The 25,762-nt window shown below is 41.0% G+C and overlaps 1 protein-coding gene across 3 annotated transcripts; it reads left to right on the forward strand.

Annotated features, from left to right (window-relative positions):
* Nucleotides 1-2,766: 2,766 nt before the first annotated feature.
* Nucleotides 2,767-24,637, forward strand: SPTY2D1 (SPT2 chromatin protein domain containing 1). 3 transcript variants are annotated; one of them, XM_072725441.1, is made up of 7 exons: nucleotides 3,226-3,441; nucleotides 3,896-4,060; nucleotides 14,749-14,863; nucleotides 15,612-17,168; nucleotides 18,586-18,757; nucleotides 20,272-20,349; nucleotides 21,402-24,637. In XM_072725441.1, the coding sequence occupies exons 4-7, from the start codon at nucleotides 15,689-15,691 to the stop codon at nucleotides 21,493-21,495; spliced, it is 1,824 nt and encodes a 607-aa protein (XP_072581542.1). In that variant the 5' UTR covers nucleotides 3,226-3,441; nucleotides 3,896-4,060; nucleotides 14,749-14,863; nucleotides 15,612-15,688; the 3' UTR covers nucleotides 21,496-24,637. The 3 variants fall into 3 exon arrangements, with proteins under 3 accessions (XP_025843953.1, XP_025843952.1, XP_072581542.1); XM_025988168.2 differs by lacking the exons at nucleotides 3,226-3,441; nucleotides 3,896-4,060 and adding an exon at nucleotides 2,767-2,902; XM_025988167.2 differs by lacking the exon at nucleotides 3,896-4,060 and having other exon boundaries at nucleotides 3,154-3,441.
* The last annotated feature ends 1,125 nt before the right edge of the window (nucleotides 24,638-25,762 follow it).

Consider the following 25,762-nt stretch of genomic DNA (forward strand, 5'->3'; position numbering starts at 1 on the left):
TGTGAAATGATCACCACAGTTAAGTCTAGTTTAACATCCATCACCATAGTTACAAAGTTTTTTTTTTTTAAGATTTTATTTATTCCTGAGAGACAGAGAGAGAGAGAGAGAGAGAGAGAGAGAGAGAGAGAGAGAAGCAGAACATAGGCAGAGGGAGAAGCAGGCTCCCCAGGGCAGCCTGATGCTGGACTCCATCCCAGGACCCCGGGATCACGACCTGAGCTGAAGGCAGACGCTCAACCACTGAGCCACCCAGGCATTCCAGTTACAAAGTTTTTTTTCTTGTGATGAAAACTTTTAAGGTCTACTCTCTTAACAATGTCAAATATGCATCATGTTTTATGTACATGAGCAGGAAACTGTGCTGGTGATGGAAACAGTAATAGGTAATATAGGCATGGTCCCTGTTCACATAGACATTACAATCTAGCATGAGATAACCAAGGAGTTAGAAAAAGCACAAATATGCAATTACCAACTGTGAAAGATTCCATGAAGGAAAACACTGGAGGCTGTAAGAACTTACAAAAGGGGTCCTGAACTAGTTCAGTGAGCACTTCCTTGAGAAATAATACCTGAAATTTATTGAATACTCTGCATATGCCAGTGCATTAGATTGCTGGGGCTACCATAACAAAGTACCACAGACTGAGTGGCTCCAACATTTTCTCAATTCAGCAGGTAGAGTCATCTTTCAATGTTTTCTGATTGAAATATTTTTCTCATGATTTTGGAGGCTAGAGGTCTGAGATCAAGGTGTAGATAGGGTTGGTTTCTTCTGAGGTCTTTCTCCTCGATTGCCGTCTTTTCCCTATGTCTTCACAAGGTCTTCCTCTGTACCTATCTGTGGCCATATTTCCTCTTGTTATAAGGACGCCCACCATACTGGATTAGGGCTCATTCTAATGACCTCATTCTAACTTAATTATTTTTTTTAAAGAACCTATTTCCAAATATGATCACACTCTTGAGATCCTGGGGGATTAGGACTTCATATGGATGGGGGGGGGGCACACAACTCAGCCCCGAACAGCCATGCACTAATCTATAGTCCTTACTCAAGTTATTTTACACCAATCCTATCATTTTTATTTTTATTTTATAGATCAACTCAATGTACACAGAGATAAAGCCTTGCCTAAGGCCATAAAATACCTAGGAATCAACAGAACAGGGGCTTAAACCCAGACAAACATTCACCAAAGTTAGAGCTAGCTTAGCAAAGTTTAGAGGGAGCAGACCAGTCAGAGGGGAGAAAGGGGGAAAAGGACCTGGAAAGGTAGAGAGCTTGGCACAAATAAGGGAATCTTAAGAAGCAGGGCTGATGAGGTTACAGAAGTGGGCCAAGGCAAATCATGGCAGTCGTTACAAGCCACAGTCAGGATTAGGATTTTGGTCTTTATTCTAAGAACAATCAGAAAACATTGAAAGATGACTCTACTTGCTGAATCGAAAAAATCACTTAAAGGAAATTTTAAAAATCTTAATTTTTTAAGGCCCCTGAGATCTGTTGGTTTTGTCAATACATTACACCCAAGCTTGCACATAATCTGTAATAATGAGAGAGAAATATTTGTGGGGTTGGTCTCCTCCAAGTCAGAACTACTTAGAGTAGGTGGGTATGTATTTGAAAGGAATATATGAGCTTAGGCGAGCTGTGTGCTATGCTGGGCTCCTCCGAGGGAATAGGAAGGTTGTGAATTACAGGTCCGCCATCAGACTAAGACTTCATCTGGGTCTGCTGTTTGGGCAGCCTTAAACGGAGACATGTGGTCAGGGTCACAACTCAGCATTGAAACTTCAGGTGCAGGGACACCTGGGTGGCTCAGCGGTTGAGCATCTGCCTTTGGCCCAGGGCGTGATCCCAGGATCCTGGATGGAGTCCCACATCAGGCTCCCTGTGGGGAGCCTGCTTCTCCATCTGCTTATGTCTCTGCCTCTGCGTGTGTGTGTGTCTCTCATGAATAAATAAATAAAATCTTAAAAACAAAACAAAACAAAACTTCAGATGCAGGGACACCTGGGTGGCTCAGGGGTTGAGCGTCTGCCTTCAGCCCAGAGCCTGATCCTGGAGTCCCAGGATCGAGTCCCAGTCGGGCTCCCTGCATGGAGCCTGCTTCTCCCTCTGCCTGTGTCTCTGCCTCTCTCTCTCTCTCTCTCTCTTGGTGTCTCTCATGAATAAAAATCTTAAAACAAATAAAACTTCAGTTGTAAAGAGAAAGACCAAGCAGCTTCGCCTAATAATATCTTTAAACAACTTTATTTAGGTATAATTTACATGCTGTAAAATCCACCTGTTCTGAGGGTACAATGACTTTTAGTAAATTCACAGCAGAGTCATCACCACGATCCAGTTTGGGAGTATTTCCAGCCCACTGAAAAGATCCGTCCCACTAGTTAGCAGACAACTGCGGCTCACTTCCACCCCCAGGTCTGTCTAATTAGTGTATTTTACTGAACGAGACGACTTTACAGGCCCCAGATACTCTTAAAAGGAACCCAAGACTGGCACCCCCACCCCCACCCCAGTTAGTACACCTAAGGGGCATATATGTATGTTTCATCAGCGCGCCAGCTAGGTGCCGGAGGCTGGGTCTGTATGTAGGGAATGCCTTCATTCCTCCACCACGTGGGCTCATCGCCCAGACGAGGCCAAAGCACGAAGCCCGCGCCTCTAGGCAGGACATGCACGCGTCGGTGGGGGAGGCGAGCACACCCCGCGGTGAGCAATGCGTCTCTATCTTAGAGGACCAGGCGGGGCCGCGCGCGCATGCGCAGCTTCGCGGAGCGCCTCGCAACCTGTAACTGAAACCCCCTGCTCGAGCCCCGTCGGTTCAGCTGTTGGGGCCCCGGCGTTCCGGACCCGAGCGGCCACCCGTGACACCCAGCGAGCGCTGGCCTGGTAGGTAGCCCGCCCCCCCCCCCCCCCACCCCACGTCCCCCAACCTCCCTCGCTGCCCCCGCTCAGGGCTCGCAGGGAACACCAAGACCGCGAGGTCGCGCGACCCGGCCGCCGGGGGAGCGGAGCTCTCCCTTAGCCACACCCCTCGCCCCCCAGGCCGCGTCTCATTGGCCGCTGGAAGGCCTAGCCCCGCCCCCCGGGCTAACGCCAGCGGCCACGTACCACGTTTTACGGGTCTGGAGCCCGAAAGCGGAAGTTACGCCAGGGACTCGCGAGCCGAGCGCCGGACCCGAAAGGATATAGGCCGCGGGAGGGAAAGGGGCGGGCCGACGGCATCGGAAGGCGCCGGAAGTGGTCGTGCCGAGGCGGGGTGCGAGAGGGGTGGGCCGGGCAGTTCCCTCGGCGGCGGCTGGGCGCCTCGGGAAGCCGTACTTTCACTTCTTTCCGAGAGCCTGGCCCGGTCCTCCGCCCCAGCCGACATGGATTTCAGGGAGATCCTCCTGATAGCTTCCAAAGGGCAGGGTGTCAACAACGTGCCGGTGAGTAGCCGCCGGGCGCCACTCTGGGAGACCCGGTCCTCAAGTTTGGAATGCGTGGCCGCGGAAGTTGCGGGCATCGCCCGGCCTGTCCGGGAGAGGGAAGGGGGCGAGAGCTGGGGCGCCCTGTTTCCTCCTCCCGGGCAGCGAGCTACTCGTGCGGACTCCGGGTGAAAAGGGGCGGGGGGGGGGGCGGGAGCCTTCCGGTCCGGGAGCCTCACGGGCTTAGTCACCCTGCAACGCGGACTGTGCAGCTCGGGGGCCGTCGAGTTGCGCGAAGGCCGGTGGCTGACACCGTGCGGCGTACGTGGTGGTGGGACCCAGCGCGGGTGGTCTCTGGCTCCGCCGTGAAGTCCAGCCCGGAGGGTGGGAAGGGAGCGTGTATGTTGGGAAGCTGCGGGGCTTTTAGGGACTTGGCCTGATCTCGCCTTTCGGCCGATTTATTTACCCCCCCGAGACGGGGCTGAATATCGTGCGATTCCTCGAGCAAGTTAAGTTCTCCGACTTGTGGCCCCACCCGTCCAGCCAACGAGATGATTAAGTTACAGCCTCCCAAAGGGTTAATAACACCCCGGGAACAGAAGTTGAGCGGATTCCACGAAATTCTTGGCCAGCAGACTGGGTGAGCTAGCCTTCCTCAACCTTGCGTTCGCTCGCGGCCTTCGCGACGTGTCTTTGTTCGAAATCTGCGTCCCATTTGCTCGGTGATATCTGCCGGTTCGCTGATATCCGCAGAGCCGGGTAAGCCTTTCAAAATGTACACGCTGGAGGCACGGAGAGGGCCTGGTGCGCGGGGTGGTAGCTGTTTTGCATAAACGAGTCATTTCTGGATCCTCAGATGGTACCCACAGCACAGCTGTAAACCGACAAATTGCATTGCGATACCTGCGGTTGGATCAGTGAGGTGTACAGCCCGAACGGCTCTCTCTTGAAGTCAATTCAACTGCAATTTATTGAGCTCTCACTCTGCGTTCTGCATTTTCTTTCTTTCTTTTTTTTTTTTTTAAGTTTTTTTTCTGTATTTGCAGTGGTTTTGTTTTGTATTCCCCACTCCTGCCCTTTTCTTTTTTCTTTTTTAAAGATTTTATTCATGAGAGACACAGAGAGGCAGAGACACAGGCAGAGGGAGAAGCAGGCTCCACGCAGGGAGCCCGATGTGGGACGCGATCCTGGGAGTCCGGGATCACAACCTGAGCTGAAGGCAGACGCTCAACCGCTGAGCCACCCAGGCGGCCCTCCTGCCCTTTTCTTATCTTCTAAGGCTTTTTTTTTTTTACACCCCCCCCCCCTTTTTTTTTACCTTTTTGAAAATATTCATCTGACGATAGTAAAATAACTGGTAAAACAAAACTGATACAGGTCAGTTTAAAATTTGTTAAATCCCCCTGTATTCATCTCCCATCCCAAGTACCCTGAATAATCATTCCCCAGAGCCATGAGTCATAAGATCTGCAGGTTAAAGTTATGGGCTTAAGCCTTTGAACAACAGAATTCACTTTCTGCAAATACCGTAGATTTTCTAGACAAGTCAGTATTGGAGTTAGTGACTTTTTATCTTTGCATAATTAGGTCCATATTTTATTCTAGATCTTCCTGAATTTCATTGGAGGTCAAAAAAAAAAAAAAAATGATAGCTTTGATGCCCAGGAATAGTCCATAGAAGAATCCAAACCAAGTCATTTCTTATTCTCAAAACCAATGGCTGCTGGGAGAAAAGCAGATATTCTTAGAGCAGAAGATTTCAAAACTTGTGGGCATTTCAGAATACATTATCAACAGATCTTTGAAATAAAGATTGAAAGCAAAAAGAAGACAGGTAATTGGTGAGGTCGTTTAAAATCTAATAGATGAATATAGGCATATATGTTATGAAAGCATGCTTTCCCCTGCCCACCAGGAAAAGCTAGTAAGCCTAGAAGTTTGATTTAGTTAGCATTATAATCCTTTTTACATCAGATGAAGTATATCACAAAAGAAACTAATGAACGACAGAGCTAGGCAGTAGTTAAATTTAATCCATGATCTCACTTTCACTTGGTTCATCTGATTATTCTCTTACTTATCAAAGCTATACCATAAGCTTTATTGTCTGAGAACCATAGAGGCTTTGCAGTAATTGGCAGGTATAACTCCTTTCCTTCCCTCTCTAGTACTTATTTGGTTCTTATTTCTCTTTAGTCATCTTCCCCACCATCCATTTGGATCTTATCAGAGCTGATGTTCATATTTCAGTCTTCAGAGTTCCTGTGTCACACCTTTGCTACAGGAAGGACATATGGTGACTAGCACTGATTAGCTCCAAGGGAGGCTAACATGTAAAACACCTGGACAGCCACTTTGAACTATCTCTGGGGCTTCATTTTTAAGAGGTATCTGTTGTATCTGGTTTGAGAAGCAATGAACATTTCTGTAATGCAACCTCTTTCTTTTCTGTTGTCTTTTTAGGAGAAATAATTATCTTTAGAATGTTTTAGTTAAAACAAAGGAAGGTTGCATCATGCCTAGCAATATTAGGCAAGCTATCATTTCCCAGTGGAAAACTGAATTTAAAAAAACAGCTAATCAAAAAAAAAAAAAAAAAAAGAGCTGATCAAGGTGATGTAACTAGTTATTGTCACAAGCTCCATTTAAATTTAAAAGAGATAAATAAATAAATAAATTTAAAAGAGAAAAGATATTTTGGGTAACCTTGACTTAAATTTTTTCTCCCTAGGTCCTCTAGCAAAAACAGTTTCTTGTTTTGGTAGAATGCTAAAGCTTGGAATATGGATTCTTGTAGGTTGCAGGTAACTATAATTGATGGCTTGTAGGTGCATGAGACAAGTTATGTGGTCTTTCTCATAGTCATACTGTGAAAATCATCCCAGACAAGGTGTGACCCTCAAACCAAAAAATACAGAAGAAGCCTTCATGTGGTACTAGACATAAGGATTTGGGGGCTATAGTCCCTTAAGGATAAGAATATAGGTATTGAGGGGGCACCTGGGTGGCTCAGTCCGTTAAGCATCCGACTCTTGATTTCAGCCCAAGTCATGATATCGGGGTCCTGGGACTGAGTCCCAGGTCAGACTTTGTGCTGGAGTCTTTCTTTCTATCCCTCCTCCTCCTCCTTTCTTTCTCTCTCCCTCTCTCCCTCCCTCCCTCCCTTCCTCCCCCTTCTCTCTTTTTCCCTACCTCCCCCCCTCCCAAAAAAAAAAAGAATACAGGTACTGAAAAAGGAGTTCAGGGACTTTAACCAGGTTGTCAAATTCAGATGTCTTCAGGACCAGGTAGATAATGTAAGTTCTTGAAGTAATCTGGATATAAAATGGTAATAATGTAAGTTCTTGAAGTAGTCTAGATATAAAATGATACCAAGCTCTATGTATTCAAAAGAAACCTACCATGTGTTATAGTAGTTATATTTCCTTTTAAAGAACAGTATGGGCCAACAAAATTTTCTGGAGGCAGTCATTTTGCAACTTTTGATCTATAATCAATTATAACAGGATTGCTCCCCATGCTTGCATCTGAAGATGACTTTGTCAGTGCTTGAAGTAGCTGGGATTGCTAGCCTAGAGCAATACTTTAAAAAATATATATTTTAAATTTATATTCAATTAGTATATAATGTATTATTAATTTCAGAAGTAGAAGTCAGTATTTATCAGTCTTATAAAATACCTCGTGCTCATTACATCACCTACTTTCCTTAATGTTTGTCACCCAGTTACCCTATCCCCTATCTCCCCACCCCCAGGACCCTCAGTTTGTTTCCTGTGATTAAGAGTCTCTTATGGTTTGTCTCCCTTTCTGATTTCTTGTTTTATTTTTTTCCTCTCTTCCCCTGTGATCCTCTGTTAAATTCCACTTATGAGTGAGATCATAATTCTTTCTCTGATTGACTTATTTCACTTAGCATAATATCCTCTAGTTCCATCCACATCGTTGCAAATGACAAGATTCCTTTCTTTCTTTTCTTTTCTTTTTTTTTTTTTGGATAGCTGAGTAGTATTCTTTATCCATTCATCTATCCATGGACATCTGAGCTCTTTCCATAGTTTGACTCTTGACATTGCTGCTATAAATACTGGAGTACAGGTGCCTCTTCGGATCACTATATTTGTATCTTTAGGGTAAATACCCAGTAGTGCAACTGCTGGGTCGTAGGGTACTAGAGCAGCACTACTTAACTAGTGTTTCAGGGAGAAAGTCTTTTAGAAAACCTACCCCCACAGAGATTGTGTTATTTTCTCTTCCCCATCACTGCCTGAGAATGAATCTCTGAATAATAACAATTAACACTTAAAATGCTTACTCAGTGCCAGGCACTGTTCTAAGCACTTTGTGTATATAGATTTAATCACTCTAAAAAAAGATTTAATCACTCTAATGACCATATAAGGAAGGTTGTTTTACAGATGTGGAAACTGAGGCCCAGAGATAGGAAGAAACTTTCCTGAAGTCACACAGCTAATAAGTGACAGGGCTATTAATGGCAGAGCAGAGAATTTGCCTACTGGCTCTAGAGTTCTTGCTCTTAATCATGATCCTGTGTTAAATGAGGGGTGTATTGGATGTGAGGAAGGTTGTCATCTGTAAAGCCTAAACCCATCCAGCCTCCTACCCTCAATTCCAGCCTAATACAGCCTTAGACAAGAACTCTATTTTTTATGGTACTTCTCCCTCAATTCTGATGGGAGAGAAATTTAAAGGGCAAACCAACAGAATTTGGAAACTGGTGGGTAGAGAGAGATTTACAGCCTGTTTGGGAGAGTGCCAGCATGGTTAACAGAAATAGTCTGAGGGTGAAAGAAGATAATATAGAAAGTTAAATGGTGGACCTGTTTGAGGTCATGGCACTGTCCAGGAGGCAGGTGGAAATTAGGGAAGGGCATTTAAGATTGTGGTTACCGCTGGAAGAAAGTGTTGGGATTAAGTTAGAAGTGAGACATATTGTAGTAAAAATACTTTTGGACCTGAAACAGGAGACCTAGATTCTAATTTACATTCTGTTACAAACTGTGCAACAACCAGTAAATACACAGTTGTGCTTTTGGGGCTACTTCTAACTTAGAGGTTGGACTAGAGGCTCTGAGGTACCTATCTGTCATTACATTTTATAATCAGGTATATTATTAAGACAGTAATATTGAATTTTACATTTGATCCTGTAGCAATCCTGAATAGCATACTTTTTGATTGTTTTATTTTTATTCTCTTAGCCACCCAGCTAAGCAAGCCTAATGCAAATCATTCGTTTTCTGGCCTGCATTTATTCCTTGACTATGATGTTTTGAGAACACTTCAGAAATTGTGTAGTGATTTATTAAACTGAAGGATGTATTTGGATATTCCTAATTCTAACCAATAATAAATCTCTAATATATGTAAACCCATTAGGAAATTTACGTTTCCTCCTATTGCAACAATATGTTATTTCCTGAGTAAAGACCAGCTTTCAAGAAGGGATTGGCTAATTGATTCCAACATAACGTATTTGGTTAAAACATATTTCTAAACAGAAACTTATTTTCTTAATCTGACCGTGGCAGTATAATTTCAATGCAAGGAACACGTATGTCTTAAAGTGAATTAATGTTTTTTAGGTCTGTTGGCTTCAGAATTACAAATCTTGGCAAAATCTCCGATACTGTATTTAAATGGCATAAGCTTCACTGCTGTGGATCATTCATTGGGGTCCAGCAGAATGACTGAGTTGGCTTGCAGTATAATAAAATGGATGGATACACTTAGGATAAAAGAAACTCTTGTCCAGCTGCTTTTCATGAAGCTCAAACAATGAAGCAGCCTGGTGCCTTGAATCCGATTCAGAATTGGTGGGTGCATCTTGATGTGCTGCTGCTAGAGCTAAATGTGACCATCTGATGCAGGAGAAAGTGCCAAATAGTTCTTTGGCTTTATTAAATGGGATATAATGTAATCCCAGCCTGAGGCTTTTTTTTTTTTTTTAAACATGGTTCTCTACTGGGTTACCCTTGTGGGGGTAGCTGATACCTAATATATTCTATTACAGCAAATCTCAAATCTTTTGATACCACAGTGTCCCTTTTTGAAAGGTCTGGCTAGCTCAATGTTAGGAAGATCCATAATGATATACCCAAGAGAAATGATGCTCACACAAAAAAACCTGTACACATGTGTTCACAGCAGCATTAATCATAATAGCCGAAAAGTAAAAAATGCCAGTCAACTTATGAATAGATATGTGGTACATCAGCACAATGAAATATTCAGCCATATAAAGAAATGAAGTAGTAATACATGTTACATGAACCTTGAGAAGATTGTACTAAGTGAAAGTACCACAATACAAAAGGCCACTATATCAATCAGGGCTCTCCAGAGAAACAGACCAATAGGATTTATTTTAGGAAATTGGTTCATGTAATTGTGTGGCCTGGCAAGTCTGAAATTTGTAGGGCAAATACCTTCTTCTCTGAGAAACCTGTTTTTGCTCTTAATAGCCTTCAACTGATTAGATGAGTACCACCCAAATTACTCAGGGTAAACTGCTTTACCTAAAGTTACCTGATTATAGATGTTTTGTTTTGTTTTGTTTTGTTTAAGATTTTATTTGGGTAGCCCCAGTGGTGCAGCGGTTTAGTGCCGCCTGCAGCCCAGGGTGTGATCCTGGAGATCCGAGATCAACTCCCATGTCAGGCTCCCTGCATGGAGCCTGCTTCTCCCTCTGCCTGTGTCTCTGTCTCTGTCTCTGTCTCTGTCTCTGTCTCTCTCTCTCTCTCTGTGTCTCTCATGAATAAATAAATAAAATCTCTTTTAAAATAAAAAATAAAAAAAATAAAGATTTTATTTATTTATTCATGAGAGACACAGAGAGAGGGGGGGGGGGCACAGGCACAGGCAGAGGGAGAAGCAGGTTCCATACAGGGAGCCTGATGTGGGACTCGATCCTGGGAATCCAGGATCATGACCTGAGCCAAAGGGGCAGGCACTAAACCGCTGAGCCACCCAGGGATCCCTGGGAATCCAGGATCATGACCTGAGCCAAAGGGGCAGGCACTAAACCGCTGAGCCACCCAGGGATCCCTCTGATTATAGATGTTAACCACACCTGCAAAATATCTTCAACAGCAATGCCTGGATTAGTGTTGGACTAAATAACTGGGCACTATCGAGTAGCCAAGTTGACACATAAAATTGACCATGGAAGCCACATACTGTATGATTTCAATTTTTTCTTTCAAAGTTTTTGAGAAAAGTCAACACTGACAACAGAGTAAAATTACATTAGCACCATTTAAATTTACTTAGGTATCCACATATTTGTCATTTTAAAGTTCTAGGTATAAAATTTAAAAAATAAAAGTAAAGTTCTAGGTATATTGTTCTTACTCCAAAAGAATTAAAATTATACCCTTGCTGAAACATTTAATGGTCATAGAAACTAATCATTTCTTAATTTCAGTTAAGCCAGAGAAATAATTATAATTTCTCAGTTCAGGATGTTTGGAACCAACTTACAGAGCATCTCCCAAAGATATTTTCTTGGACTTTGAAGGCATCTATTTTCAAACTTTATAATAATAGAGTCAAGTGAAAATTATCAGTAAGGGTTTTCAAAATTGAAAAATCTTACATATGTTGCATAATCACTCATATATAACCATTTGTCTATGGCCTGTAAATTTTACCTTATATTGTGATACATAGCACTAGATAGTGGTACACTGGGTACATAATTTCATTTCATTTATGTGAAATGTCTGGAATTGGCAATTCTGCAGAAACACAAAGTAAGTTAGTGGTTTCCAGGGGCAGAGGGGAGAGAGGAACTAGGGAATGACTGCTAAAAGGTAAGAGATTTCTTTTTGGGGTAATGTAAATGTTCTGAACTCCAATAGTGGTGATGGTTATGGTTGTACAACTCTGAATATACTAAAAACCAGTGAATTGTACACATTAAATGGGTAGGTTTTACGGTATGTGAATTATATCTGAATACAACTGTTAAGAAAATCATCTATGAAGACCCAGCCCTCCCCCCTTTTTAACCTCACATTTCTAAGTTTTGACCTAAACTTTGTGAAAGAGAATATATAAATACTTTCCTAGTATCTGCGTTTGAGTACATCAAGCTACAGAGGATGTAAGAAACTACTAATTATGACTCAGCTCATGCCGGTGAATAAGATTAAGCCTCATCAAGTTAGGACCTTGCCCTTCTCATTTCCTAGCATACCAATGAAATAAGACTTTTTATAGATTTATTGAATCCCTTCTACATCATAGGACAAAAAGTATTGCAAAGTTATTGGGTTAAATGGAAAGCCAGTTTAATAAGTACCCTTGTGGATTAGAGATGTTAGAACAAAACTGAATTTAAAATTGGCAGTGTGAATGGATAGAAATAGGTGGATGCTTTGAAAAAAAGCTAAAGGTAATCTTTGGAATTCTTTTCTGAGTGAATCTGAGATCCTGAACACCCCCCTCCCTTGCTGCTGCTTTGTGTCCTGCCCCTCCTGTATTTTTATGTTCCTTTTTGGTGTTTCCCAAAGTGCAGTGCGGATAGCTCTGGCTGTACTGTGATTGTAGGTGATACACAAATACTTTTAGTTCTCATAGTTATATATATTTTTAAATGGTTATATTTTAATATGATTTGGAAGAATGTAACTAGCCTTTCAAGCCAGTCATTTCATAGATATTGTTTAAAGTAAAGCTATAATTATACGTCATAGTGTTACGTCTGTTTTCTTAAGGTTAGTAAATAATACAGGTGGTATACTAAAAGGGCAAAAATGATGAAGATGTTATGCAAATGACTGAAGTTTAGTAAACTGTGCCCTATTGACAGTGTTTTCCCTTTGGAGAACAGTAGCTTTTCAGCTAGTCATTTTCCATTACCTATCTCTTGAAGTCCCACATTAAGAAGAAAGAGGTCTATCCTGAAGTCAAAATAGGAATTACTCATTGCTGTAATATCAAGATAATGAACCAGTGCTGTTTAAGATAACATTAACACGTCTATTGGTATTTTGTGGGGGGAAACCTTGTATAAGCTTTGATTTGGCAGGTAAGTCTATGGACTAGGTAGTTGGCAGACACAGAAAATATTAAGTCTTGGCAACAAAAATCTGTCTTTCCTCTTACAAATCTCCCTAATGGGATAGGGTGAAGTGTGTATGTTTCTGCTCACGGGTCTATATATGCCTTACGCAACTTGAATCATATTCATAGTGTCTCTTCCATTAAGAAAATACGAACTTGGAGATTAGGCCTATGTTTGAGGTTCTTATAAACCAGGACAACTCTATATAGCTAGTTAGGTAAAGCAGTATTCTCTTTCTCCTAAGTATCCTTTCCTTCTTTAAATATGGGGCCCCAGTCTACAACGGAGAGGGCCTACAACTAAATTTATAACTAAAGATGGAGACTTATTACTGGATTTTACTGTGGCTCAACCAAAATGACTGGGAAAGGACTCTGGATGATGCTCTCTTGGGATTTCAGTCAGGGATGTGTCAGGTCACAGCATTGCTATCATGGCAGGATTTTCAGGTTGGATTAGAGCCTGCTTCCTTGGCCAGCTACTTTGTTGGTGAATAATTTAGCTAGAACTCCTAACCTATTTCAGGATGCCTTGTATTATTTGCCAGCCACATAGTAAGCATGGATCCTTTGGCTTTCCTCTAGGAATTCATGCAAATTTTGGGAATCGGGTTTTTGGTTCTTAAGTAGCTCAATTTGTGCTCAGAGGTTATTGTTTCCTTTTTAACTAGCATAACAGGTTCAGTAGACAAGAATGTAATCTGTCTAACAGAAAAGGAGGCATGGACATCTTTTTTTAAGATTTCATTTATTTAAGAGAGAGAGCACTAGCAGGTTGAAGGGTGGAGGGAAAAACAGCCTCTCCACTAAGCAGGGAACCTGATACAGGTGCCATTCTGAGCCAAAGGCAGAGGCTTAACCAACTGAGCCACCAGGTGCCCAAGGGGCGGGGGGGGCATTTAAAAACTTATTCCCTATGCATATATTTAATGTGGAATGGTCCTAGAGATGAATTATCCTGGTCTGAGTTACTCTGTTTATCACACTTCTCTAATGATAGATACTTATAAAATGGAAATATTTTTCCTATCATAGTTCAAATTAACATTCCTATAGTTTCAGTCATTTCTCAGTGTTGTTATATAAAAATGAAAGCCCAGAGAAATACCATCTGTGCCAGGATAATATTAGTACTTTTTGGGTGATAGGAAACCTGTCTAAAACAGTTCGTGTGGCAAATTAATATTTAATGAACATAAGAGCTATGGTTAAAGTCATAGAGAATTGGGTACTTCTTGCTGCTTAGATTTCTTTGAAATGCTTTTTAGTTGTGGTTTGCCACCAACTTTGCCTGTGGTCAAAGGAAAATCTCAGTGTTTCATGTTGTAAGCAAAATAACCTATGTAGCTGTGAGTCTACTAGAAAATAATCTGGAATAAAGTACTCAGAAGAGAAACCACCTGGGTGGCACAGTTGGTTAAGCATCTGCCTTTGGCTCAGGTCACGATTCCAGGGTCCTGGGATGGAGCCCCTCTTTGGGTTCCCTGCTCAGCAGGGAGCCTGCTTCTCCCTCTGCCTTTTGCCATCCCCCTGCTTGTTTTCTCTCTCTCTCTCTCTCTAATTAAAAAGAAAAAAAGAAACTTTTTGAGTAATTGTTTCTGTTTGAGAAGATAGATTTTGAAATGCTTAGTTCTAAATAAGTTTGATTTTTTTTTTTTAAATCAGAATTTTAAAACAATCCAGGGGTGCCTGGTTGGCTCAGTCAGTTAAGCATCTGCCTTCCACTCTGGTGGTGATCCCAAGGTCTGGGATCCAGCCCCCACCCCCAGCCCCGAGCCCTTCTCTGGCTCCTTGCTCAGTGTGGAGTCTGCTTCTCTCCCTCTGCCTCCCCGCTTGTGTTAGTGCCCCCACCCCCTGCTCTCAAATAAATAAAATCTTAAAAAAAATAATTTTAAAACAATGTGTTCTAAGTGGTGATTTATTTTTAAAAGTTCCCCAGTCCAAGTACCTTTTTGGAAAATAAATCCAAAATAGTATTTCTCTGAATTGTTCACTTGTGCATTATTTAGGATTGTTACAAAGAAATTCTGTACCTAAAGACAATCATGCATAATCCTATTTAAACCAAAACTTTATAGCTAAGCTTTCATATGGGTTATGTGATCTCTTAATTATTCAGAATCAGTTTTTCAGTCAATAATTTAAACCTCTTAGTTGTGTGACACAGTGCTTTACACCTAATAGCAAATACATTTCTAAAGTTGAATTGATTATAATTTTCATTTTCTTTATTTTTAGAAAAGGTATAGTTTGGCAGTGGGGCCTCCCAAAAAAGACCCAAAAGTTAAGGGTGTCCAGTCTGCAGCCGTTCAGGCTTTTCTCAGAAGAAAAGAAGAGGAGCTCAGGCAAAAAGGTATGTATCTATTAGCCTTATTCTCAATTTTAAAGTCTTCCACCTTCACAGCTAGCTTGTACTCAACTAGTGGGTGCTTGTAATAACATAATTGGCTAATGGATTTGTGTATGTGTCCGAATCAACTGTATTTAGAGGATTTCATATGTATGGATGTTATCATTTGTATGGACATTATCTCTTATTTCCTCTTAGGAGCTTTTGGGGATAGTGACCATATCTTCTACTTGGCCACACTAGGTCCCAATAGGAACTCCATTCTTTGGCCCTCATTCTGAATCTGCCTCTACGTCTTTTTTTTTTTTTATCAAGAATGCTATCTTAAGGTTAAAATAGGGACAGTTTTTGAAGACCAGTATAACTCAAACAGTAGTTTTTTACCTCAGGCAAGTGACAGTGAAACTGATTTAATAAATTTAAGTATTCATTTATTCATAATAATGACTGTGAAGTGCCTACTGTTTTTTTAACTTGGTATACTTTATTTGGTATGAATTATTTTCTATATTTAAAGCTAAAAGCCCAGTGTCTCACTTGCTTTGTCATATTGAAAGACCCATATGTGACCCACTCATTATGTAAAGATGACTCAACTGATACTTGTTCAAAGGACTTCCCCATTTTATTCCTAGATATCTTCAAACCGTAACTTGAATGTTGCTTGTGTTTTGGCCACCTACTGATATCAGGTGAAATACTTGAGCTCTCCAGACCTTGAGACACTTTGTTCTTGTTTTGTCCCCTTTAGCTTTAGAGGAAAAAAGGAGAAAAGAAGAGCTAGTAAAAAAGCGAATTGAACTAAAACATGACAAGAAAGCAAGAGCTATGGCCAAGAGGACAAAGGATAATTTCCATGGTTACAACGGGATTCCTGTTGAGGAAAAATCAAAGAAGAGGCAGGCAGTGGAAAGCCACACTAGCCAGGGAACAGAACAAGAGTATGAAATGGAAGAAGAAGATGAATTCTTAGAATACAATCAAGCAGAGTCAGAGCAAGAGTATGAGGAAGAGCAAGAACCTCCCAAAGTTGAAAGCAAACCAAAGGTCCCCCTCAAAAGTGCCCCGCCACTCATGAACTTCACTGATCTACTCAGGCTGGCTGAGAAAAAGCAGTATGAACCAGTGGAGATCAAGGTAGTGAAGAAGACAGAAGAGAGGCCTATGACTGCAGAGGAACTTAGGGAGCGAGAATTCCTTGAACGAAAGCAGAGGAAAAAGAAACCTGAGACAGATGCAAGACTACCTCCAACCAAAAAGGCACCCTCTCAGAAAGAAAGCGTGGGCACAAAACTTAGCAAGCATCCTTCTTCCAGGGGTACTCCTCTTCCTCATGCTGAGAAGAAATCCAGACCCAGCACAGCCAATGAGAAACACTTAGGTGTGTCTTCATCCAAATCCATGCCAGGAGAGAGGACCAAAGCAGGATCTGTCAACTGCTCCCAACCCTTACTTCGTGAGGGCCATAACAGACCTGTTTTTAATGGGGCTGGAAAGCCCCACTCCAGCACCTATTCACCAAGTGTCTCAAAGACTTGTGCTAAAGGGACTCAGAAATCTGTTACTGAGCACAAAGCCAAAAAATCTCCTCCCCATCCTAGCCATTCCAGGCCTGGGCCCATGGTTACCCCACACAATAAAGCTAAGAGTCCAAGTGTCAGGCAGCCAGGCAACAGCTCCAGCTCAGCTCCTGGACGGCCCAGCACAGGGGCTCCTCGGCCTACAGTTAGTTCTGGCCCTGTGCCCAGGCGCCAGAATGGCAGCTCCAGCTCAGGACCTGAGCGATCAGTCAGTGGGACCAAGAAGCCAGCCAGTGACTTAAATCTCTCCAGACGGACACTCGGTGGTACAGGTGGCCCTGGGCACCCTGCAAGCAGCTCAAATGGCCCTGGGCGACCCACCAATGGCTCAGGTGGTTCTGGGAGATCTGTGGGCAGCTCTAGTGGCCCTGGGCGGCCTATCAGCAGTTCACATGACCTTCGACGACCAATGAGTGGCTCTGCCCCTCCTGGGCGGCCAGTCAGTGGCCCAGGGCGGCCAGTCAGTGGCCCTGGGCGATCTGTCAGTGGCCCTGGGCGATCAATAAGTGGCTCAGTTCCAGCTGGACGGACTCTCAGTAGTTCAGGCCCTGGGAGACCGGTGAGCAGCTTGGGACCCGGGCGACCAGTTAGTAGCTCTAGTCTCCCTCTAAAGCCCAAGTGTACTGTTGTGTCAGAAACAATTTCTTCCAAGAATATAATTAGCCGATCCAGCAATGGACAGATGAATGGAATGAAGCCTTCCTTATCTGGCTACAGATCTGCCCAAGGTAAGGTAAAGGTAAATTGTCCCTTACCTTAGGAATATTTATTTGTTACTAGGAAATTGGAAAGAATGCTTTGTTTTATGTAACCAGAGACCCTGTACCCATCAATGTGCCCTTTAGTGTACTCGTGTTGATAGAATCCTGATGGTTTAATCTCTCTTTGTTCCTGAGAGTCCCTTTAAGGATTATAACTTGGAAAAGGCTTTAGAAGGGGTTATTTAGGACCCTCTGTGTTTACCCCTGTGATGTCTCCAAGTGCAATAAACTTGGCTATGTGATTTATAGGACAGGGTGAGTGTATATGCCTTATGGTTCAATGAAGTAATTCATCTTCACCTTTTCATGAGGACAAGAGAGACCTGTCTTCAAAAGTTGGAGCATATTTGTATGCTTGACGCCTTTAGTACTTTATTTATTCATCAGATATTTGTTAAGTACCCACAATGTACCAGGAACTGTTTCTGACTGCCCTTGTGTTTCTGCTCCTTATAGTGGGCAACAGCAAGGCTCTAACTACTGGTCCTTTAGGGATCTCTGTCTCAAGGTACAGGATCATTGGTGGCTACTATGTCATAGGTTCTTTATGGTAATAAGTATTTGTTAAAGCACTTGTTGGGTGCCATGCAGAATATAAAAAGAAACAAAAGATGAGATGCCATGCTTTAAACTTCCTAATTCAGCTAGAACATTGGTTCTTGACCAAGGATGATTCTGATGCCCAATGAACATTTGGCAGTGTCTGGAGACATTTTTTGACTGACACAACTGAGGGCAGGAGATGCAAGCATCCTCATCTAGCAAGATAGGGGCCAGGGACACAGCTGTTATCCTACAATGCATAGGACAGGGTGCTCAACAAAAAATTATCTGGCCCAAAATGTCGGCAGTGCAGAAGTTGAGAAAGAAATCCTGCACTCAGGAGACAAGCCATGCATATTAACAACAGCTCAAGAATAAGGATAATGTAGTGAGTTTTTTTGAAGTAAGACTTTGAATAATTATCCATAATTCTGGGAATTTTTTATACTTTGTTGGACTTCTAAAAAATGTACTGAAATTATGGTGATAGTAGATGGTAGGTTGTCACCTCAGTTGTCACCTAAGTTAGCGTAAGCTATTTGTAATTTGGGTTTTGTTTTTTTGTTTTTTTTTTTAATGTGCCAGTCTTAAATCCAGAAGGAAGGGAACTACTAGGCTAGAAAATGTAACGGATGCTGCTAGTAAGCTCTGGGATAAATAGAAATTCTACTTCCTATAAACAATGTGAAGCACCAGGGATGAGGCTGTAATGACCCCATGCTATGGTCCAGCATGCTGGCTCTGGTTTTTGAGGACACTGTCTTAATGAGTTTATGTAGAACTTGGTTGGGAATGTCCTCAGTTTTAATACTCCTGTAAGTAATGGCTTTTCTATTCTTAGTTCCTCAAAGGCCTCCATTCCCCAGTAGTTACAAGAGGCAGCGAGAATATGAAGATGAGGAAGATGAGGATGAATATGACTCTGAAATGGAAGATTTTATTGAAGATGAAGGAGAACCTCAGGAAGAAATATCCAAGCACATTCGAGAAATCTTTGGCTATGACCGAAAAAAGTAAGACTAAGGAAAATTTAAATAATACACTTATTTCTTTAAATAAATAAATAAATATAAACTCTTCATAAAATGTATATTTAATGAGTGTGAAGCAGTTTAGTGTAGTAGGACTAGATTGGCTTTGAACTCAGCCATCCACAGCACTGTGTTAAAAGCTGGTCTGATCTGATATTTGCTTTTCGTTCATGTAAAAAGCTTTGCTGCTCAAAACCATGGTTCCTGGACAGCAGTCAGTATGGGACCAACAGCACTGATAGCACCTGACAATAACGTCAGAAATGTAGGTTCTCAGGCCCCACTTCAGAGCTACCAAATCTAAATCAGCTTTATAAGGCTTCCAGGTGATTCATATGCACATTAAAGTTTGAGAAGCACTGGTACAGAGGAGAAGATCAGGGTTTGAATGGAAGTTTCATCATTAGCTGTATAAACTTGAGTAAATTATTTTTAGAATGACATCTGGAAGAGGGCCCCTGGGTAGTGCAGTCAGTTGAGCATCTGACTCTTGGTTTCAGGTCAGGTCGCTATCTCAGGGTTGTGAGATCAAGCCCTGTGTCAAGCTCTGAGCCCATAATGGAGTCTACTTGAGACTCTCTCTCTCCCTTTCTCTCTGTACTCCTCCCCCCCCCCCCCCATAAATAAATCTTTAGGGGGAAAAAATGACATCTGGGAGGATTAAATGAGGTAGTATGTATGTAAAAGAGAAGGGATTTGCCCTATCAATTGACAATTGCCATCTCCTTTAAACCCATTGATATGAGAAATTAGAGGGCAAGCCTAAGAGAAGGTGTATTTAAAAAAAGATATTTAGTAGTAAAAAGAACTGGAATAAATATCAGATTTTAAAATTTTAATATTAGTAATATCATTAGCTACTATATGTTCTTGGTCAAGCCATTAATCTGCTTTACTCTTTGTTCTAAAGTCCTCCCCTTTCCCATGAAGCTCAAATAAGATTAATATGTACAAAATTATTTTCATGTATATTGTACTTTCAGGATTTTAATATAAACTATCTAAACTATCTGTAACTAGAGGTGAATGAGGTAAACGTTATTGAATTGGTATCTTCATCAACATTAGATTCAAGAATAGTTGCCTTCAAGTAGTAGTAGTTCATTTAATTTGTCTTTATTTCTGAAACTCCTCTCTACCCATCATCTCTGTCCACCTCACTCCTTGCCAAGCAAGGAAGAGTAATCCTTAGTGTGTTTCTGATTTAGTTGTAAAGATACAGATTTTTTTTTTTTAATTCTATTTATTTGCAAGAAAGCATGCTTGAAAGAGCACAAGCAAGGGGAGTGGCGGAGGGAGAGGGGAGAAGCAGGCTCCCCGCTGAGCAGTGATCCCGGGACTCTGAGATCATGACCTGAGCTGAAGGCAGACACTTAACCGACTGAGCCATCCAGGTGCCCCAAGATACAGATTTTTAAAATAGGAGGATGTGGTTCTTTTAAAAAACTAGGAATTTGGGCTTTTTTCCCCTCACAACATTGATTTCCTCTTATCAGATACAAAGATGAAAGCGATTATGCCTTACGTTACATGGAGAGTAGTTGGAAAGAGCAGCAGAAGGAAGAAGCAAAGAGGTAAGCACAAAATTTAACACATTTGTGCAGAAATATCCCAAACATTCCTTTGTTTCCTGCTTTAGTTGCATGCACCATTGGGAGCAGGGGCTTTGGGCCACACAGTTCTAAATTCTAATCCTGTTTACTTGCTGTGGGGCTTTAGACAAATTACTTAGCCTTTCTAACTCTGTCTTATTTGTAAAATGAAAATTTACCATTTCTACTTATTGAGGTACTGTGTTAAGATACTATATTCAAGTTGCCTGGTGCAGTGCCTCACCATACAGGGACACAGTAAGTGCTGGAAGCCTCCTCTGATCCCGTTGCAATGTGTTCTTGTTTCTCTTTCCCCGTCTTTAATTCCCTTTCTACATCAGACACATATCAGTCCTGCTGTACCACTACTGGCCTTAGGGATCTGAGAAGGGATATAGATCCTGTCTGATTCCTGTTTGACTACCTAATAAACTAGTGATAATTGCTTTTCTTTTCTTTCTTTTTTTTTTTTTTTTTTATACTAGTGATAATTTCTTGGGTTGGGGCAACAAATGATTATTTTTATAGTGTTAACTTGCTAAAAAAATTCACTTCAGTCTCAACCCAGAATATTAAACGTTTCTCCCTCTTGTGTTCTCCTCTTAACTACATAAAATACCCAAATGGTGGGAAGGGATAAGAATAGAATGTTATTTTATATATTGAATAAATTTTCTTCCTCTTTATTTTTAAAAGCTGTTATTTATAAGCAACTTATATTTCACTACTTTAATGGGAATATTAAGGTATTTTATGTTGAAGTTTTATTTTTTTTTTCTTTTTTTTCTTTTTTTTTTTTTTTTTTTTATGTTGAAGTTTTATATGAGGTCTTTTTTCTACTGTAAGCAGAGTCAGTGGCAGAGATTCCTAGTAAAAAATATACCTGCTAGTTTGTTTTCAGTGGTAAAGCCTTTAGGCATTTTTAATGCATCAGCACATTCCATATGAGCTCCTAGTTGAAATTTCATTCTTAATTTTTAAAGAGAGTGGTAATTTCATGTATGTTGACAAACACTTTTTTTTTTTTTTTACAGTTTAAGACTAGGTATGCAGGAGGACTTAGAGGAAATGAGACGTGAAGAAGAAGAAATGAAGCGTCGAAAGGCCAAGAAGCTGAAGAAGCGTTAGCTGCTGCTTTTATTTATTTTTGTGAAATTCTGGAGACACTCTGCTGCAGGGAGGTCCTGCCTTCAGAATGAAGAAGCCCCTTTATGATTTTAGATTTATACTTGGGTACTCAAGGAGAAGGAATGCGTATGTCATTTGCAGGCTGTCATTGGGTCATAAAGTATTTTCAAATACTTTCCAGGGTTTAATCTGTAATGCAGGTGATAGAATGCCCATTTGAGTGCTCTTACAAAGTTAACTGTTCACAGGTGCCAGCCTTGATCCTGATGAGCTATGCACTCTAACGCGGGGCCGCTCACCAGTCAGCCAATCTTTTGTTCCTTTGCTACTTTGGAAAGGAAAAAAAAAAAAAAAAGATTGCCTCTTGACTTCATAATTCTGCTGATGTGTGAGTAGGGCACCGCCCCGCTCCCAATCAAACTTACTCTGTCTTTTAATAAGGAACCTGGCCCTTCTATGAATGTTGCCAGCAATAAAGTGACCTGTCCTAAGCTATATGTTTGGATTGAGAACTTGAAAATGTAGAGTAGGCTTTATAATTATCGTATGGATGTCATCTCTGTGACTTTGAAGTAAAAAGTAGAATAAATTATATTGTATTCTGCATTATTCATGGATTGGATGCTGAGCATTCTTACTCATTAATTTAGGTGATAAGGCAATTAACAAAAAGTTGTTTTCAAGTTAAATACAAGTTATGCCATTCAGTTTAAAAATATTTGTTTCCAAGTTTTCCATTCAGATTTACTGTTATGTTGGCTTTAGTTATAAAATAGACAAGGTCACTGTGCTGATTGATTTTTATCTAAAAAATTCATTTTTATATTGAAAAAAATGCTTATTTTATTCAAACATTAGATTTGGAAGAGTAATAGTTTAAAAACTGAGGAAGTGACATGTGAGACTCCCCTCCTCCCTCTCTTCCTTCATTATACAGATATTTTGGGAAAAGGTGCCCCTGTACCTCTTGATATTGACTGCGTTTTATCTTAAATTCTTTAGCATTTAATGGCAAAAACCAAAAACTAAATTCATGTGTATCAAGAGTACCACTTTCTCTTTTTGCCCATATTGCACTTTTATTTCAAACTATGCACTGTGAAGAGATTTTTTTCCCAGGTAGGAAGGGATGTTCCCTGTTACTAGTGTTCTACTGGGCTGTGGAACTTTCTTCATTCTCACTTTTTTTCAAGTCATATTTGTAGACTTGATAGCTCTTAGGCCTCAAACCCAGCCTTTGCCAATCAGGCTGACCTAGATTCTGGTTGGAGAGAAGCCAAGTCTCAAGGAAAGTCAGCAACAGAAAATGAGATATGATTATGCTAGAGAACATTTGTCCTTGATTCTAAATGTGGAGGGTTGGGGGCAGTGGGACATAAGCTTGTAGAACGGTTCCAAAAGTTGCTTTTGTATATTCCTTTTTATTCGTAAAGCTTTCTTTTTATTCTTCAAGTTTGGTAGTATAGATGACTATTGTTAGTCCCTTAATGGGACAGCCATGTGACCCAGTCCCTTAGACTGACTTATTTTGAATTGAGTTTCAAATTTCAAAAGTGCAAGGATTTAACTTTGAAGCTGAATCCTATGAAAGATGTCTTCATCACCAGGAATAACATCCTTTCTAATGATCCACACAGAACTGTCACACTGGCAGAAAATCCTATTGACTGCCTCTCACCCATCTCAAATACCTTCAGTGAAATTGATTTAAGGAAAGTGTGATGTTCCACATAATAAAACAGGTTTGGAACATTATTTCCTTCACTGTCACTTTTGTATTACCCCCAGCCCTTCAAAAGTTTTTTTCTTGGATATATATTTTCAATATTCAGACTCTTTGAAAAAATCTATTACAATCAAGTGCTTATCATAGCCGAAAGATTTCTGGTGGCTTAAAGTCTACGAGCACTTTACTTAATGTGCAGTTATTTGTACAGAAAGGCACCAGGTACTGGATAAAAGTTCCAGAACTTGAAGAGTCAGGTTGTATCCTTATGCGTGTATCACTTTGAGTGCGTTTCTTCTACAGATGTTGATTTTATTATTCCTCAGCATCAACATTATAAAAGGGCACTTCTGTAGCTCAATTAAAAAGAAAGTCCTGAGAAAGTCTTTTAAATTAATCTTGGCCTTGTTTTCCAAATCCTGTCTTCCATTTTGTTCTGCAATTCCTGACCACTCTTCCAAAAAGCCCACAAATCTCTGAAGAAACTGGAATAAGCTGTTATTTTATTAAGGTTTACAAATTTAAGTGCTTGGTTTTTTAATGTATCCTCTACCATTTTGATTTTCAGATTTTATTAATTCAATATCTGAAGATGTGCCTTTTATTGGGTAATGTTAATTCACGAATGTAGTAACGTTATTTCACGATTGTAATGTTACATGACCATGGGTGTGGCATTCTCTAACAGATGATGTGAAAGGAAAGTAGTTTTCATAAAACTCATATGGCTCTGATTGCACAGTCCCACTTGCTTTTGATGTTGCTATGTCAAAGCAAGGGGCACTTTCTCTTAAGGCTACTTTCAGAACTTGTCTTTGTATTTTCTCTAAACTACAAATGCATTTATGTCCATTTGGAGGCCAGGGTACCACATGTCACAGACAGCCTTACATGTGTGCCATGAGAGGGTTCAAAGACTGTTAACAAAAAAGAAAGTCTATGGGAACTCGAAATTTCATTTTTTTAATGTTACCCCAAGATTTTCTCCAAGAAATTACTGTTTTGTATTTTGTAACTTAAAAGCAGCTATTAGTACATTTCTGAGATATAGCAGGAGACCAAAACATGTTTGGAAAGAGAATAAATATATGAAGAGAGACTGGTTGGTTTATTTTCAATGTGCTCAATATATTAGACTACTATTTATTTTGTGAGTGGATGTGATAAAATAAATATTCAGGTGTTTAGTGTATGATTAAGAGTGGGATATAGATTTCTTTGGAGTTATTAAATCCATCATGTCTTTTACATAATGGACAAATCAAGTTTTAAAAAAGAAAACATTTACATAGCTTAGCTTGTTTTCTGGTGCTGTTGACCTGCAAGAGAATCTACTTTTGCACATACAGGTGAAAGTTTTGCAATTTATGTATAAAAGAAATTGTAGGCATTAAAAATATTTTATTGATATTTTCACTGGTTTGCCTTTATTTACCGAAACTCAGATATTTTCTTCCATTGCCCTGAACATTTTTCTAGCTAGAAGCCCCAGTAGACTCATCAGACTTGAGATAGGGTTTGCCTCCTTACACACATACCTCTCTGTTCATTCTCCTTGACATGTTCACGTCTGCTCGGCCCCCACAACTGCCCCCCCCCCCCTCACCAGCTTACGAGAGCTCGTCTGCTACCAGACACCCAGGTTAGGACAACTGCTTGGAGGTACACTCAGAACCGGAGGGAGGAAGTACTGGGTATATAGTTCCTCTTGTCAAGAAAATGAGCAGGTTCTGTCCCCCTATAATAAAAAGAGCCTGAAATAACTGGGAAAGATGAGTCCTTTGGAATATATGTAGGAGGCAAGTAGGCACAGCCAGGCAGCCAGAAAATGTAGGCACTTAACTTGATGGGATGAGTTGAGTCTAGGTCACATAAGTATTATAAGAGATGCTACTATCCTAGATTCAGGATTACTGTGTTGCTTATGGAGTGAGTTCACTTTTCATAAGGAATAAAAAAAGGGCAATCTACAGTGCACAGGGCCACTTAAAAAATAGTTTAGCAAATGTACCAAATAGTCCGTCATCAACACAATGTTAACCCACATAACCAAAAGATCTACTTTGGTGGTATGGATGCACTTCTGAACAATGGGACCATCCATCATCCCCAGGCAGCCACAGAATGGGAGAAGTTCCACACAGTCTGTTTCAAAAGCAGTTGCTCTTGTTAAGTTCTCACCTCCCCCCACCCCCCACTCCCCTCTCAGGGTCGGAAAATTCCAAACCACATCTAGAGGGCTTATGAGGAATATGCTAGGGCTCAAATGCCCAGAATCACTGCATGGGTCTTCTACTTGGGTTTCCATCCTTGGTCTCAAACTCAAACTGCATCATACTGAGGACTGGCTTTTGTTTCTATGTGTGCTGCCCTGTATTACCAACAGTCACCGCTAAATCATCAGACACCTTCCTTGCTATTCAGGTGAGGGAGGCATTTAAGCCAAGAGACAGCCAAGATCTTGGATGCTACAGGCTCTTGTTTGGCTCTTTTCCTTGGCACATAAAAACATGCCAAGAGGGGATCCCTGGGTGGCGCAGC

The sequence above is a fragment of the Vulpes vulpes genome, chromosome 11 (genome assembly GCF_048418805.1).
Source record: "Vulpes vulpes isolate BD-2025 chromosome 11, VulVul3, whole genome shotgun sequence".
Lineage (NCBI taxonomy): Eukaryota > Metazoa > Chordata > Mammalia > Carnivora > Canidae > Vulpes > Vulpes vulpes.